The sequence below is a fragment of the Narcine bancroftii genome, chromosome 13 (genome assembly GCF_036971445.1).
Source record: "Narcine bancroftii isolate sNarBan1 chromosome 13, sNarBan1.hap1, whole genome shotgun sequence".
Taxonomy (NCBI): Eukaryota; Metazoa; Chordata; class Chondrichthyes; order Torpediniformes; family Narcinidae; genus Narcine; species Narcine bancroftii.
In genome coordinates this window covers 12,584,843-12,603,097 of record NC_091481.1, presented here as the reverse complement: position 1 = coordinate 12,603,097, position 18,255 = coordinate 12,584,843, and the positions used below count along the sequence as shown (strand labels likewise).

The following is an 18,255-nucleotide window of genomic DNA, read 5'->3' as shown; positions in this document are numbered from 1 at the left end:
TAAATATGTTTTTAAAAGAGATAGATTGTGGGGGGGATTTAGTGTCGGTCACTTCAAAAACAGATACTTACACCACATCTCATTTAAAATGCAAGAGCTTTGGTGAAGCTCGACATTCAGACACCAATGGCTTTGCAAAAGTCAACGGAACTGCTATGGAAGGCACCTCAGAAATAGGTGCTAATGGAACAAAGCCTGGGCTTAAGTGCTGATAAATATCTTTCAAGGATTGGATTTGGAGCCTTGGGAGGGATTCTGGTTTTTACAAGCAGAGAGAGAGGACAGAAAACAGGATTCTTCTCTTAGAGAGAGAAAAAGAAAAGTCAGTTCGGCAGTAGCTTTTGCTGCAACATGACAAGCTGGCAGGCTTGTTGAAAACCCCATTTTGAAGATGGGTTGTGAGTTCTAAGTTCAGCCTATTGAAAACCCTTGTAGTCCTTACAAGAGAAAATGGCTGGCCAGAGTGTTTCTACTGAAATAAGGGAAATAAGAGGAACTCTGTGATGACCTGGAAAAAGAGGTTATCATTGGGAAAACCCATGATGGGGTAAGTTTCTTTGGCAACACACTGAAGTGACTGATTGGAGGAAATCAGTTTGTGTGTCCAACGAGCAACAAATATCTCTGAAACCAATAAGAGCCTTCCTAAGCAGTAACAGTTTACCTTTAAGCACCAGTACCTGGTGAAAATTCATAAATATTAAATTCTGTGCACATTATAAGAACTTGGAGAAGTGAATGATTGAACTATTAAAGCAAAGAACTTTCCTGAACACATACTCATTGCAAACACAATTAGAAGCGGGTTAAGTAAGTTAACAGAAATAAGTTAAAGTTTGATCCTGTTTATGTTTAAAGAAAATTAAAAGAAACTTTTGTTTAAGTAACCATTTGTCTTGGTGAATTTCTATTGCTGCTGGGTTTTGGTAACAAAACTTTATTTCTAACTAGAGATACAGTAAAACTGTTATCCAGAATTCAAGCAATTGGAATTTTTTTTTAAATCACAGAAAATAAGTAAGTAAACAGATGGAAGTAGTGCAAAATTGGTGCACTTCGCCGTTAGTTCACCAATCACGCAACACGCAGTCTCAAGCAACTGGAAAATTTGCATATCTAGCATATACCAATCCCTATAGGTACCAGATACCAGCAGTTTTACTGTATATACTGTACTCATTGAGAACAATGAATTATTGTTTGCATTCATCCTACATTATCATACCAATGTTTGTTATTTTCATCAACTACTTCTTGGCAAAGCTATGTCCAAGTTTAGACCCTGGTTCAATTTTGACCTCAAGTACTGTTTCGTATTTTCATGTTTTCCCAATGATCAGGTGGATTTCTTGGTAAAACCTCACCTTTATAAAACTTATTATATCAAATACATTTAATTCTAATTACAACATTAGTTATTCTATTTTGTTACAAAAACTTCACACGAAGGTATTTTAATTTCAATTTTTAAAAACATATTTCTTTGATTTGACTACATTTACTAATATAACTTACTTTCACCTCCTGTCACACATTGTCTATTACTACAATGGAGAGCTCAATGGTTTGGACTTCAAATTTACTCCTTCCTCCACCCACATTTTATAACCAATTGAAGCATCTTTTGTGGAGATAAATAAATTTGTAACCCATTTAATTTATTTTAAAATCATTCATCTTAAAATATTTAAATTCAAATTTATTTTGTGTGCATCTTAAAATTGCTTATTTTTGATTATCCCACAGCGGGGTGGAACACACAATATCCATCAGAAAATAATGAAATTACAGTACTTTGCAGGTGAAACAGCAATGAGAAAATGAATTAATATTTCCAGCCGAATCTGAGAATGATGACGGGGTTTATCACCCTCGATGTAACTATATTATCCTAACCCAATTTTGACCTGGTTTACGAGCACACCAAATATTAAGTTCTTAAAATGGCCACTTCTCTTAACTCCACTTCTCTCAATCCTCGTTTGATTATTTTTGACCTTTTCGGCCACTATTTGTGCAACTTTGGAATGTTTTAAGCAGAACGTTTCCGAGTTTCTCGAGTACCAACAGCATTTTTCTACTCGATTTAACCAAACTCTCAGACTAAATGCATAACATTTTAAGAAGGTGAATTATAAAACTATTGATGCAGATTTTTTTCCGATGTTAATAGCAAACAAGGGCCTGAAGGCAATATCAAAGGGGAATCTCACAGACTGAACCACCAAAGGCTGTATTTTTTTGTGTGTGGTCTCCAATCTCTGACTTTAAATGGAAGTTGTGGAGCTTGCTCTCTGGTGAGCCCTGATCCCCAGTGCGGTGTTTATTTCCGCCTCCGCCGGTCTCCCAGCCCCAAGATGAAACCGGGCCCGAGGGCTGCGTTCAGTCCCCTTACCGATCGCTGGAACTCGCCGAGCCACACGGAAGCTCGCTCCTTGCCGGCCGGATCCGGGTCGTGGTAAAGCGCTTTGACGGCCTGGTAAACGACAGTGAGCGAGGGCCTGTCCACGGCCATGGCGCCTTGGGCCCGAGGCCCCACTCGAGCTGCAGCACGAACGCGGTGGCGATCGGGAACCGCTCGATCCCCCAGCAGCGAACCGCTTGGTTTCTTCCAGGGGCTGAGACTCGATGTCAAATCCAGTTATTTAATTTAAAATCGCCTCGGAGTGTCTCCGAGCCGCCATTGAGCCCACACCGGAACTCGGCCTCACACCACAAGCGCTCCGATTGGAACACCGGGCTGTGCGTGCAGACAGGAAGTGTCTGGGGGGAAGAGAGAGGGCGAGCACGGACTCGGAAAGGCTCATCCCCCCTCCCCCTCCCCCTCCCCCTCCCTCGAGGCGCGGCGGCGAGATCCTGCGCGTGCGCCGCCAAACCGGGCCAAGTGTGGCCCGTTTCACGATTCTCGGCCTATCGTGTAACCTCGGCAAAGAGGTAGAGACGCCACAAGACTCGCAGCGCCAGGTCCAGGAACAGCTGCTCGCCCTCCACCATCAGACCCCCCCCACTCAGGTCAAGTCTATTGTCATCGGATGGTACAAGACCAGCCCCACCCAACAGCTCACAGACATTCAACCAGTCATGACCCACATCAAGACAAACAAGACATGAGAATTCATAAATAGTTTCACGAGCATGAGGGTCTCGGATGATCAGTTAGTTCCTTTGGTCGTTCAGCGTTCTCACTGCCGGTGGGAAGAAACTGTTCCTGTTGGTGCTGGCTCTGATACTCCTCCTGTATCTCTTTCCTGACAGGAGTCGTTGAAAGTTGCTGCGAGCAGAGTAGAGGGGGTCCTCCATGACTTTGTGCGCCATGATCTCGGGAGATGACATCGTTTGGTGGTGGGGGGGGGGGGGGACCATTCTTATGGTCCTGTGTATTGACCTCTGATCAATTTCTCTACAGCAACCACACCACACTGGTGCAGCCAGCCAGGACACTCTCAATGAATGGAGTTCCTATAGAAGGTTGACGTAATGGTAGCCTTGCTTGCTTCAGTCTTCTCAGGAACTACAGTCGACGTTGCTCCTTCCTGACAAGTAAGAAGATGCTGAGTGTCCATGATAGGTTTCAACAACAAACTCAATCGGGGACTCCTTTAAGGACTCTTACTTTTGCCCTTTGATTTTTTTCTCTCTGTATTGTACAGTCAGTTTATTTACATTTCTTTATTTGCTTACCCAAAAGGAACTTATTTGGTGAATTTCTATACACCTCTCGGACAGTATACATGAACCATGAGGCTATTTTGTGCTTGTGCATTTTACCAATAAGTGGTCATTCTGCCTCGCCCACCAGAAAATGAATCTTAAGGTTGTTGGTGATGTCATGGATGAACTCTGACAATAAATCTGAAATGTATTATTAAATACTTGTTATTTGATGAAAAATATTGCAATTTGGAATACTAGACAGGACAATATAGTAGCATAATAGGCAAGCATCATAGTTAAACAACAATAGTTATAAGCTTAAAGTCTTGTAACCCCTTATGATAGGAGGGCAAGAAGCATCGCTTTATAAAATTATAGTGGAGTTTGAAAGTACACAACCCACACCCTTTAAAAAAAAGTCAAAATTAAAATGTTTCTTGGCGAGAGAAGAATTGCCTGGGTTTCAGGGTTTGAGTTACAGGGAAAGGTTAACCAGGCTAGGACTTTATTCCCTGGAGCGTAGAAGATAGAGGGGTGATTTGATATAGACATTTAAAATTATGAGAGGGACAGATAGAGTAAATGTAAATAGGCTTTTTCTATTGAGATTGGGGGAGATTCCAACAGGACATGGATTGAGATTGAAGGGGGGAAAGTACAGGGAAACATGAGGGGGAATTTCTTCATTCAGAGGGTGGTGGAAGTGTGGAATGAGCTTCTAGCCAAAGTGGTAGGTGCAGACTCGATTTTAATATTTAAGGAAAAGTTGGATAACTATATGGATGAGAGAGGTGTGGAGCATTATCGGCTGGGTGCAGGTTAACGGGACAAGGTGGGAGAAGGTGTCCGGCATGGACTAGAAAGGCCAAATTGGCCTGTTTCTGTTCTGTAATTGTTATATGGTTATATAGATAAGACATGAGATTTGTGAAAACACATCTTGGCGATGAACAAGTACAACAATTATTTTTGTTAATTACATCAATAAATAGGGGAATAAAAGGCCTTTCCTTTTGATACATCTAGCCTTCAAACATTTAGTTACATTGAAGGAAAGAGCATTGTTTAATTAATAACATGTCTATCTCATTTAGAAAGCTGCAGAAGATTGCATATCAGGTGTGCAAGTTGTCACTGAGCCACACAGTTGTTTCTTTCACTGACCATTAGTGCTGAAATTATTAATTTCATTTATTTACAATGTGCAACATGCCACTCCTGCAGTCTAGGTTTTCAGAAAGATGCCACTATGTAGGTTGGATGCATAAGTGTCTTGCCCCGTCTACAATCTAATTAGTAAAATTCATTGGTAGTATAACTGGTTGAAACCAGTTGGCCAGGTCACAGTATTTGTCAAAAGGAACTTATTGGGTGAATTTCTATGCACCACTCAGATTGACACCATGAGGATATTTTGTGCTTGTGCATTTTACCTTCATTTCAAATTTCCTCATAGATTGGAATTTATCTGTTATGTTCCAATGCAGGCTGAGTTTAGAGAAAAATACATTTCTCTTGAACTATTGAATGCCAGTGCAAAATCATGTAAGCTACATATTCTACAGTTTGGTGAAAGAAGACTTGGATCCATGTTTACAAAAAGCAGAGAAGTCCTCCCAAGTATCAGGTAAACATTTATTCTCTCCAACCAACCTTATCAAAACAGTAATCTTGTTGTTATGGGATCTGATGTGCATAATTGAACTCTAATGTTTCTGAGATTATTCGTTTTTTTAGCTTTGGAATGTTATAAAATATCCCAAAGGAGATTTGCTACTACCCTCAGAAGGTAGTAGCAAATCACATTCACCTTCTTCCCCCATCAGTGGTTGCATTTAAATCAACTTGTAACAAGTATTTAGAAATAAATAAACAACTTGTATGACTATAGCAGCTTTGAAGACTTCCCACTATGTTTTGCAACTGAATAAAATATGATTATTATAATACATGAACCAAATCACCTACCCAAAGCTAGTTCTCACAAACATCAATACATAGGCAGGTGCTCCCCTACTTACAATGGGTCCAATTTATGATGGGTTTACTGGAATGCAACCCCATCATAAGTTGAGGAGCACCTGTAAAGCAATCAGGTCATCTTTCTCAGTGATGATGTTTGAGGAATAAATGTTGACCAAGACATTATGGAAATAACTTGAATGAGACATGGGAAATTTTACTTCAACTCTATTGGATCTTGGTTTAATATCTTAGCCAAAATACAGTACAGCATTCAACTGGAGTGTCAGATTGGATTATGTTGCACAATCTCTATTGTCAAATATGGACTCTAGGCTTTCTGATTGAGAATTAAGAGAGTTCCCAAGAGAATTACAGCTTATGTCATACGTCTAAATCTCCAAAGGTTCACTGAATTATCTTAAGAAAGCTCACATGGCTTAGGCTGAATTTGCATAAAACATACCAAAAACATTTCAACCAGATCTGGTTTGGAACCAAAGAGAAGGGAAGATGATAATGGGTGGGGGTGGCTGGGAAAGGGGACGTAAAAGGGTGGAAGGTGAGGTGCAGGAGTACTGAAAAAAGAGAGAAGGTACTTATTGCCTGAAATTAAAATATTCTATGTTCATAACACTGAGCAGTAGACTGACCAGGTAGAATACGAGATGAGTTTACATTGAGCCTCACTCTGGTGGTGGAGAAGGCCCAGGACATACAGGTCGATGTGGGAATAGGAAGGGGAGTTAAAATGGAATGCAATTGGGAGGTCAGAATACCCATTGCGGACAGAGTGTGGATGCTCTGTGGAAAGTCCCCACGTTTGCATTTGGAGTCTACTTTGGGAGCATCGGTGAGGATAGAGGAAGTGCATGTGAATCTTCACCTCCCGTGGGAGGACTATTTCAGAGACTGATTGGTGGTGAAGGAGGAAGTACAAGAATTACACTTCCTGGAGCTGTGGGAGCAAATGTCAGAGATAATGGTGAGGTGGATGGGGAGGGATGAGTGGATAAGGGAATCACAGAGAAAGTGAACCCTACAGAAGACTGAAATGGATGGATAGGGGAAGATGTGATGTGCTGAATGAAGAGGCTGGTTGGGTGAAAGTTGAGGACAAGAGGAGCCTGATTGTTGTTCTGTTTGGAGGGGGGAGTGAGAGCAGAACTTTGAGAGATGGAGGAAATGCAGAAGGCCCTATTGACCACAATAGACTGTCTCACCATCAGACACAGCTGCCGCTACCCACCTGCTCTTCCCCTTCCCTAATCTTTTTGTCCCCTTTCCCACCCAGTCCCCTACTCATTCTCACCTTCCTCTTTACTTCCATCCACCTGCACCCCATCTCCCCTCTACACTCTCCACTTCCTAACCCCATATGGTTCTGTTATCTTGATCAGATTCTGGCACTGACAATCTATGACTTCTAATTACCCACTCCATCTTGTTTGACATCTTTCTCTCCTTTTCTTCTTGCCTCTATCTCCCTTTGGCTGCTCCGAATCATCCACCTTGTTTATGGGATTCCAGTCCCACCCCTCCTGCCCTGTAATCTTTACACTGGCTTCTCTAATCCATTTAAACATTCTTTTTCTCCTACTGAAGTTGCTCAACTAGCTGAGTTCCTCCAGCAGATTGTGTATAGGAACATAGTGTAAATTATGATACAAATGTGGGGCAGTCATCAAAAAATTATACAGAATAGAAACTTGTAAAACAAAACTATAACAGCCAGAATTATTATAATTTGTTTATCCATTGAGAGAATGAAAAATACAGGGCTCGTCCGGGATTTGAACCCGGGACCTCTCGCATGTTATGATTTGAAAGATCCCTAAGCGAGAATCATGCCCCTAGACCAACGAGCCCTTCTAGACATACTCAACTACAATTTCTTCCTAAGAACCAATATATTTATGTGGGTTTTTTTTTGTGTGTGCAAACAGTTTTCAAGGGAGAATCTCAAGTTACAGAACCACACTTTCCATTTAGCATTAGGCTTGCTACATTGCCAAGAAACATGGTCTATTCCAGACCCAAACCTGAAACACAATGATCCAGTTGCTTTGCTGCACAAGATGCAGGATGACTCACGAATTGAATATTTGTGCAGAGCAACGGCTATGTGTTTCTGTACATTTTTATAATGCAGGGAAGCCATATACCTCCAAGTACTTCTCAAATACAGGATTATTGTATTTATCCAGTGCTACATAGATTTGGATTTATTTATACAGCGCAGAACATATTTATAGGTCAGGACTGCAACATTTCTGTGCATTTGTAGAGTTCAGAACAGCTCTATTTCTACATATTTATACAGTGTGTTTGTGAAATTGTTTAAGCTAGTTTTGTGTTTCCATGCTTTATATAGCATTAAATAATTACTGGTATGTGTTACTATCTTTTCATCCTGTAGAGAATAGCTGTGTGATTCTGCAAGCTTTCACATCTGTGTTACATATGAAGTATTGCCTGCTGAACCACAGCTGACAATCATTTTCAAAGCTTGATGTTTTATGACTACAGAATACTCCACTCACAACCTTTATGTCCACTCACCTGAAGTCTGTACATGTGCACCGCAGCAGGGATAGCTGATAGCAGTCAGGAACAGGAATCTTTGTTGATTTATCCAATTACCGTATTTGAATGCAACTATTTTTTTATGAACCCATGTATCAAATATCACCAAAATATTGCCTTTCTCCTCACTAGCCACTGCATCCAACACATCTTTCATTATTTCCGCCAGGTGCAAAGAAATTCCATCATTAGCCATGTGTAGCCCTCCCTGCCCCTCTTCACTTCCTTAGAGACTACTGCCTCCATGAATCCCTTGTCCATTCATGCCTTTCTACTCTCTCTCCATCACCCCTGATACTTTCCCCTGCAACCACAGGAGGTGCAGCATATGTTCTGACACCTCTTCCCTCGCGGCCATCCAGGGACCAAAACTCCCTTCTCCATTCCATACACCTGGCGTGGCTTTCTCTACATCAGCAAGACCAAGATCACAACTTGACCATGGTACACAATAGCCATCCCAAAGACCCAGTTCAACTCTCTTTCCAATTCACACAGCTACCTGTCCATCCTCAGCCTTCTTCACTGCCAGGGTGAGACTCACTGCAAACCCCCTTCTGGTCCATCTGTCCCTGATGTCTCCCATAACTACTATTATATCACCCTCCATATGTATCAGACCCCATCACTGGTTGCCAATTATTATCCTCCATCAGCTGCCTCCACTTTCACAATCATCTCCTCTCCCACCCCCCTCTGGCACAAACCAATCACTAATCACCTGCCTCTGGCTCCTAACTCCATTCCTCCCAATCCATCCATTGTCCTTCACCCCTCCCTGGTTCACCAATTCCCCACTAACCCCTTTCTCACCTCTCTCCTCCTTATTACTGGCTATCCCTCTGGATTGTGAGCAGTTTTGATGAAACTCAAAATGTCAGCAATTCCGTTTCTCTCAATTGATGTCAGTGATTCCTCCTCCTGCCCTCAATGTTGCTGCTCAACCTGAGTTGTGTCAGTAGCTCCTTGTGCAACCCCCCCCCCCCCACCAACACTCCAATTAATGCTGTTTGATGAAGAAATTTTTTTTTGTCTCGTCTCAGATCCCATTATGTCATATCTTAGTTCTGATCAGCCAACTCATTTCAAGTAAACATTTTATCTTTCCTACTTTATGTGTCTGTAATATATTTTGGCCAGCTGATGAGAAACATATGTCTGCTTCTTTGGAGGGATGTCTTTGTAATCTGAGCCTCCAGCCCCTTTATCCACTGTAAAACAGCAAAGACTTGGCAGTTCTGAAAGATACATTAAAAATCCTCACTTTTTAATGCACATTGATTTGCTGGCTTAGGGGTATGGCTTTCACTTAGTGGGGTATATGTAATTCTAAAGTTCAGGATATACTGAGTTCAAATCCCTGTTAAGCTGTTTATTTTACATTTCCTGGAAGAAATTTTAACATTTTTGAATGATTTCTTACTGATATTATTTGTTCCATTTAGATAGCATACCCTTTTTATATCCTCTCTTCCATCTTCTGACCTGAAAATGCTGTCAAGGTTGATCATCTTCCTCTGCAAGATGCAATTTAAGATATTTGACTGTGGAGAGTATTGCAGCCCCAGCCTAATCCTGTTTGGTTGTGGGCTTCAATTCACTTCAGAGACTTGCACATAGTGTGACCAGGAATTCCAAATGGAAAGGAATTAGGTGTTAAATTATAATAAATCTTTTTTTTTGCGTTTTATTCAATTTGAGGCCTAATTCTTTACTTCTTATGTTACTTAAAAGAAAGATCTCTGGATTTTTTGGTATGTTATTTTTTGTGATTTTATTTAATATCTGATTTAGTTCTTCCCAAAAAGTATTCACTTTCGTACATGCCCAAATTGCATGTATTGTTGTTTCCATTTCCTTCTTACAGCGAAAACATCTATCTGATAATGTTGGAACCCATTCTTTTAATTTTTGAGGAGTGATATATACCCTGTGTAACCGACAGCATCGAGTCCACGCTGCTGAAGATCCAGCTGCGCTGGATGGGTCACGTCTCCAGAATGGAGGACCATCGCCTTCCCAAGATCGTGTTATATGGCGAGCTCTCCACTGGCCACCGTGACAGAGGGGCACCAAAGAAAAGGTACAAGGACTGCCTAAAGAAATCTCTTGGTGCCTGCCACATTGACCACCGCCAGTGGGCTGATAACACCTCAAACCGTGCATCTTGGCGCCTCACAGTTTGGCGGGCAGCAACCTCCTTTGAAGAAGACCGCAGAGCCTACCTCACTGACAAAAGGCAAAGGAGGAAAAACCCAACACCCAACCCCAACCAACCAATTTTCCCCTGCAACCGCTGCAATCGTGTCTGCCTGTCCCGCATCGGACTTGTCAGCCACAAACGAGCCTGCAGCTGACGTGGACTTTTTACCCCCTCCATAAATCTTCGTCCGCGAAGCCAAGCCAAAGAGAACCAATTATACTGTATTATGCGTAACCTTGTGTTTATTATATTCTTCATAGTTCCAGAACATAACTTTTCCCATGCTTCATTTTAGATCTTTATGTTTAAATCCTTTTCCCACTTTTGTTTAGGTTTATATTTTATTTCATCATTTTCCTTATCTTGCAACTTTATGTACATATTCATTATAAATCTTTTAATTATCATTGTGCCTGTAATCACATATTCAAAGCTGCTTCCTTCTGGTAATCTTAATCTATTTCCCAATTTATCCTTTAAATAAGATTTCAGTTAATGATATACAAACATTGTACCATGAGTTATTCCATATTTGTACTGTTCAAATGTTAATAAATTATTTCCCAAAAAAAACAATTTTCTATTCTTTTGATTCCTTTTCTCTCCCATTCTCTAAACGAAGGGTTATCTATTGTAAAAGGGATTAATGAATTTTGCGTCAATAATAATTTTGGTATTTGGAAATTCGTTTTTTTCCTTTCTAAGTGGATCTTCTTCCATATATTAAGTAAGTGATGCAATACTGGTGAGCTTTTATATTGCACCATCTTTTCATCCCACTTATAATGTATATGTTCCGGTACCTTCTCCCTTATTTTATCTAGTTCTATCTTAGTCCAGTCTGGTTTTTCCCTTGTCTGGTAAAAATCTGATAAATACCTTAATTGTGCGGCTCTACAATAATTTCTAAAGTTTGGTAACTGCAAACCACCTTGGTAATACCTCCCTGTTAATTTATCTAACGCTACCCTCGGTTTCCTCCCTTTCCACAAGAATTTCCTTATTATTCTCCTTAGTTCATTAAAGAATTTTTCTGTTAAGGGAATTGGTAACGTTTGAAATAAGTATTGTATCCTTGGGAACACGTTCATTTTAATAGTTTACCCTCCCTATCAATGTTTGCGGTAATTCTTTCCAATGTTCTAAATCTTCCTGCAATTTCTTTATTAGTGGCTGATAATTTAGTTTGTACAAGTGGCTTAAGTTATGATGTAACCTGATCCCTAGGTATCGGATTGCTTGTGCTTGCCATTTAAATGGTGATTCTTTTTCAAATTCTGTATAATCCGCATTACTCATTGGCATCACTTCACTTTTATTTGCATTGATCTTGTAGCCTGATATTTCTCCATATTCCTTCAATTTCTTATGTAATTCTTTTATTGATATCTCTGGTTCTGTTAGGTATACTATTATGTCATCTGCAATTAAGTTGATTTTATACTCCTTCTCCTTTATTTTTACCCTTTTTACTTTTTTTCTATTCTTATCAGTTCTCCCAAAGGTTCTATTGCTAAGGCGAACAATGAGGGGGATAATGGACATCCCTGTCTAGATGACCTACTTAATTTAAATTGGTTTGATACATATCCATTTACTGCTACCTTCGCCAACAGTCCATCATACAATGCTTTAATCCAATTAATATATTTTTCTGATAGATTGAACTTCTGTAATACTTTAAATAAGTAGTTCCACTCTACTCTGTCAAAGGCTTTTTCTTCATGTAAAGCCACAGCCACTGTTGGTTTCTTATTTTCTTGAACTGCATGAATTAGATTAATAAGTTTACAGACATTATCTGCTGTTCACCTTTTCTTAATAAATCCAGTTAGATCTTATTTTACTATTTTTGCTACACAATTGGCCAATTTGTTTGCTAATAATTTTGCTATTATTTTATAATCTGAGTTAAATAGAGATATTGGTCTATATGATGCTGGTGTTAATGGATCCTTCCCTGTCTTTGGTATTACTGTAATTTTTGCTGTCTTACATGAATCTGGCAAGTTTTGTGTTTCTTCTACCTGGTTCATTACTTCCAGGAGAGGAGGAATTAATAACTCTTTAAATGTTTTATAAAATTCTATTGGAAATCCATCCTCTCCTGGTGTTTTATTGTTCGGCAGTTTTTTTTAATATATCCTGTACTTCGTCTATTTCAAATGGTTTTATTAATTTGTTTTGTTCCTCTTCTTGCAATTTCGGCAGTTCAATTTTAGCTAAAAACTCCTCTATTTTATCATCTTTCTCCTCATTCTCAGTTTGGTATAATTATTCATAAAATTCCTTAAAGTTTTTATTAATCTCTGTTGGGTTATATGTAATTTGTTTGTCTTTTTTCCTTGATGCCAATACAGTTCTTTTAGCTTGTTCTGTTTTAAGTTGCCAGGCTAATATTTTATGTGTTTTTTCTCCCAGTTCGTAATACTTTTGCTTTGTTTTCATTATGTTCTTCTCCACCTTATAGGTTTGAAATATTTGTATTTTTTTTTGTCTGCCACTTCTCTCTTTTTTGTTATATAATCCCTTTTTACTAGTTCTTTTTCTGTACTTACTATTTCCCTTTCCAACTGCTCTATTTCCCGATTGTAATCCTTTTTCATCTTAGTTACATTACATATAATCTGTCCTCTAATGAAGGCTTTCATTGCATCCCATAATATAAATTTGCTTTTCACTTAATCTGTGTTTATTTCAAAATATGTTTTAATTTGACATTCAATAAACTCTCTAAATTCCTGCCTTTTAAGTAGCATGGAGTTTAACCTCCATCTATATGTTCTTGGTGGGATGACAGGGGTGAATGATCTGATAGTAGTCTAGCTTTATACTCAGTTTACCTAACTCTCCCTTGAATATGGGCCAACAACAAAAAACATATCAATCCTTGAGTATGTTTTATGCATACTTGAATAATATAAATATTCCTTCTCTCTTGGGTGTTGCCTCTTCCACATATCTGTAAGTTTCATTTCCTGCATTGATCTAACCATAAATTTGGCTACTTTTTGCTTCTTTTTGCTTGTCTTTTGTCCAGTTTTATCCAACATTGGATCCAAATTAAGGTTAAAATCACCTCCTATCAATATATTTCCTTGTGTGTCTACAATCTTCAAAAAATATCTTGCATAAACTTTTGACCTCTTTTCCTGATGGTGCTTATATATTGAGCAAATTCCATAATTCTGAGTATATCTGACACTTTATCATTACATACCTCCCTGCTGGATCTATTATTTCCTCCTCTATTTTGATTGGTACATTTTTGTTAACTAATGTGGCTACACCTCAAGCTTTTGAATGATAGGATGCTGCCATTACATGTCCTACCCAGTCTCTTTAATTTGTTATGTTCCACTTCAATTGGATGTGTTTCCTGCACAAATGCTATATCTATTTTTTCTTTCTTCAGTAAATTTAGTAGCCTCTTTCTTTTAATTTGGTTATGTATTCCATTAATGTTTATAGTCATATAGTTCAATGTGGCCATCTTATATCTTGCTTACACTTCTTTTCTGCTTCCTTGCCACCTCCATCCCCCTTTTTCCCATTTTCATCTCTTAGTTTTCTTTTTTTAAACTCAATGTACGACAACACATTTAAAACATAAAATACTCCAACAATTCCCACACCCAATAATTACTTAACCCCAAATGCTCCCCCCCCCCCCCCTCTCTGAGTTGTCTCTTATCCCTTGCTGGGCAACGACAACTCCCCTTTCCAATTGGATTGCGATCTTGCTCGCATGCAACAACTGATTTTGCAGTGACGGTTATTCCATCTCCCCCCAGAAAACACTTTTTTTTACACATATAACAAAGCTCTCTTTTTCCCCCTTACTTTCTTCCTTCCCTTTTCTTTTCCCTCTTTAGTTCTTTACATATACATTGTTTTTACATCTTTATATATACTTTATCGCCGTTCTTCATTCTTGTTATATCTCTTCATCTGTCCTGCAAACGTTCTGCAAATTCTTGTGCTTCCTCCAGATCAGAGAAGTCTATTTTGCTCCCCGGGTATAAATATTTTAAGCATGGCTGGATGCCTTAACATGAATTTATAATCTTTTTTCCATAAAATCATTTTCACTGTATTAAACTCCTTCCTCCTCTTGTCTGGGTAAAAAAATATTTTTTGACCCTTGTATTCCAATGGCTTATTATCTTCTCTAACTTTATTTCTTGCCTGCTCCAGTACATTTTCTCTTGTTGTATATCTTAAAATTTTACTAAGATGGATCTTGGTTTTTGATGTGTCTGCGGTTTTGGAGCTAGTGATCTGTGTGCCCTTTCTATTCTGATTGCATTTATGGCTGAGGAGACTGATGGTGGAGGGGTAGCACCTGGTGGTGAGAATCTTCCTACCTCTTTTCCTGATGGTAGCAGTGAGAATGGAGTGTGTACTAGTGATGTAGATCCTTGATGATTACTGCTGCTCTATAATAGCAACGTTCTGTGTAAATGTTCTCAATGGTGGGAAGGGTTTTGCCTGTGTCCTGAAGGGCTTTATGCTCAGCAGTATTAGTGTCCCCATACCAGACTGATGCAACTAGTCAGCACACTTTCCACCACAAATTTTCCAATGTCATACCTCCACAAACTCCTGAGGAATTAGAGGTGCTGACGTGCTTTTTGCACAATGCCATTAGTGTGTTGTGTCCAGGAAAGATCCTCCGAGATCATGACTCCCAAGAACATAAATTTGCTTACCCTCTCCACCTCTGATACCCCAATAATCATCTGGTTTTCCCTTCCTGAGGTCAACATTCAGTTCCTTGGTTTTGGATGTTGGTGCATCATTTAACCAAGTTTTCAATTTCTCTCCTGTATGCTGACTCCATTCCTTTTTTTGTACAACCAATGACTGGTATTGTCATCAAATTTGTAGATGGTGTTGCCACACAGTCAGGCGTATGGCAAGTAGAGCAGGGGACACAGATCACAGCCCTGTGTTGCTCCATTACTGATGGAGATTGTAGAGATGTCATACCAATCCTCACAGATTTTGGTCTGGAGTTGAGGAAATCCAGGATCCAATTACACAGTAGGGTGTTGAGTGCCAGGTCTTGGAGTATGCTGATCAGTTTTGAGGGGGACGATGGTGTTGATGCCGAACTGTAGTCGATAAAGAGCATCTTGATGTATGTATCTTTCTTATCCACGTGTTTCAGGAGCTTTGTGCAGAGCCAGTGAGATGGCATCCACCAGACCCGTTGTTACAGTAAGCAAATTGGAACTGATCCATGTCACTGCTCAGACAGAACCTGATAGCTTCAACACCAGCTTTTCAAAAACACTTCATCACTGTTGACATGAATGTCACTGGTCAATAGTCATTTAGGCAGAAACAAAACTGAACATTAAATTTTATTTGCATACTTTATAATCCCAAAGACCAGGGTCAAGTAATTCATAGCATGAAGCTCATCAATTATGGGAGCTTATTTACCCAAGACATGCAATTAAGTAGCCTTGTAAATCATTCAGATTTAGTACCACAACATTTAAAGAAAGAAATAAAGCTGGACAGAGTACTTGGCTTTGATGTAGGCACTGGTTTGGACATGACAAAATTACTCCTACTTTAGTCGTCCTTATAAAATGCTCTTCACAAATATGGGATGAGTGTCTAAATTAGGAGACCTTTCCTACAGTCAAGCGACATAATTGTATCAACAGAATTGTATCTTTCAATATGCCAGATTGGTATTTATTCTCCAAAGCCCCTTGGGCACAAGGTTGTCAATTAATTAGAAAATTTTCCAAACATTATTGATCGAGCAAAGCAGCTCACATAAATTCCCTGTATTTAAATTGAATTGCATTGTTTACTATTACAAGTACCTTGGTATCAAGCAAACCAATTCATACAACAACTAATACAATAACAAAAACCCACATAAATTAGTGCTTGTAGTAGTGTTCCAAGAAGTCAGGATATAAAGTACAAAAATGTAGTGAAAATAAAGAGCAAAGTAGTTAAAACAATGCAAGGCATCACCTGTTCCCAGCGAAAGATCCATTTTCAGAGTCTGATAACAGAAGGAAAGAAACAGTCCTCGAGTCTGGAGGTTTGAGTTTCCTTTAATAGGTCAGCAATTTTCTTAAGATCGTTTGTTTTTTTGCTTTTTTTATTTTTCAAACTTTGAACCATATTGACCAAAATACACTTAAACATTTCCCTCTTGGATATACAGTGTCATTTTCTCCCCTTTTCCCCTCCTTTCCCTCCCTCCTTCCCGCCCCCCTCCCTACCCACTAAACATTCAATATATACGATACATTAAACCTATTAAACAATGTCACGACACAATGAAAATAAACAAGAAAATTGTGTCATCTACTTTTACACACTGGGTCAGTTCATTTCGACTTCTTCTCATTCTAGCATTTTAGGTGGTGGAGGTCCGCGGTAGGACTTCTCTGTTGTGTTCCATGAACGGTTCCCAAATTTGTTCGAATACTGTGATATTATTTCTTAAATTGTTATTTTTTCCAATGGAATACATTTATTCATTTCTATGTACCATTGCTGTATTCTCAGGCTATCTTCTGATTTCCAGGTTGACGTTATACATTTTTTTGCTACAGCTAAGGCTATCATAATAAATCTTTTTTGTGCTTCATCCAAATCGAAGCCAAGTTCTTTACTTAGAAGATCTCTGGATTTTTTGGTATGTTGATTTTTGTGATTTTATTTAATACCTGATTTAGATCTTCCCAAAACTTTTTCACTTTCTCACGTGGCCAAATTGCATGTACTGTTCCCATTTCCTTACAGCGAAATCATCTATCTGATACTGCTAGGTCCCATTTATTTAACTTTTGGGGCGTGGTATATAGCCTGTGCAACTAGTTATATTGTATCATGCATAACTTCATGTTTATTATATTTCTCATAGTTCCTGAGCATAACTTTTCCCATGTTTCATTCTTTATCTTTATGTTTTGATCTTGTTCCCATTTTTGTTTGGGTTTACAGCTTGTTTCCCCGTTCTCTTTCTCTTGCAATTTGGTATACATGTTTGTTATAAATCTTTTAATTATCATTGTGTCTGTAATCACATATTCAGAACTGCTTCCTTCTGGTAACCTCAGCCTGCTTCCCAATTTGTCCTTCAAGTAGGTTTTCAGTTGGTGGTCTGCAAACATTGTACCGTGAGTTATATCATATTTGTCCTTCATTTGTTCAAAAGATAATTTATTTCCCGAAAAACAATTTTCTGTTCTTTTGATCCCTTTTCTCTCCCATTCTCTAAAGGAAAGGTTAGCAGAAGATATAGTTGATGGAAGGGAGATTGGTTTACATGATGGCTTGGGCTACATTTACAACCCTCTGCTGTTTCTAGCAATCTTGGGCAGAGCAGTTTCTATTGTCTAGTTGTGATGCATCAAGACTGCAAGTTAATTTTAATGGCACATCTGTAAAATTTAGGAGATATCAAGGACATACCAAATTTCCTCAGGTTTTTAAGTGTCTTGATGTGTTTTCTTAGTTGTGACATCAACTTAATTGGACAGACATGTTGGTAAAATTTATTCCAAAGAACTTTAAGCTCTCCACCATCTCACTTCAGCAAAATACACACACCCCTTCCTGAATATTTTGGGAGTTCCCATCTCCTACAAAACCACCATGCAACAATATGCATTCTTCATTGAACGAAGATGTTCTCCTGGCTGGATAGTAATGGTAGACTGAAGGATACTGGACCATTATTTAAAACAGATGTGGGAGTTAAATTTCTTGTAGAGGCTGGTGAATCTTTAGACTTTTACCACAAAAGGGTTTGGTATTTTTGATCACTGGTGATATTTAAAGTTTTTTGAAAAAATAAATTATTGAAC

General features: G+C 38.9%; 1 protein-coding gene, 1 long non-coding RNA gene and 1 other non-coding gene across 5 annotated transcripts in view; 1 reads left to right on the top strand and 2 right to left on the bottom strand.

The window, feature by feature from the left end:
* tnpo3 (transportin 3) overlaps positions 1–2,762 on the bottom strand; it is a 50,534-nt gene extending 47,772 nt beyond the window's left edge. The window contains exon 1 of the mRNA XM_069908242.1: positions 2,396–2,762. Coding sequence (XP_069764343.1) covers positions 2,396–2,515 — 120 coding nt within the window. The 5' untranslated portion in view covers positions 2,516–2,762. The remainder of the gene's footprint in view (positions 1–2,395) is intronic.
* Positions 2,763–2,814: 52 nt separating this feature from the next.
* Positions 2,815–18,255, top strand: part of LOC138748306 (uncharacterized) — a 31,883-nt gene continuing 16,442 nt past the window's right edge. The window contains exons 1-4 of one of the 3 annotated variants that reach the window (XR_011347925.1): positions 2,815–3,012; positions 3,407–3,540; positions 5,142–5,281; positions 10,070–10,866. This is a non-coding gene — a long non-coding RNA (uncharacterized lncRNA). Of the gene's footprint in view, positions 3,013–3,406; positions 3,871–5,141; positions 5,282–10,069; positions 10,867–18,255 lie in introns of those variants that run through there. The other 2 variants (XR_011347926.1, XR_011347924.1) reach the window with 2 other exon arrangements.
* On the bottom strand, positions 7,395–7,484 carry trnap-agg (transfer RNA proline (anticodon AGG)). The gene is given in 2 exon segments: positions 7,395–7,430; positions 7,449–7,484. It is a non-coding gene; the product is annotated as a tRNA-Pro (tRNA).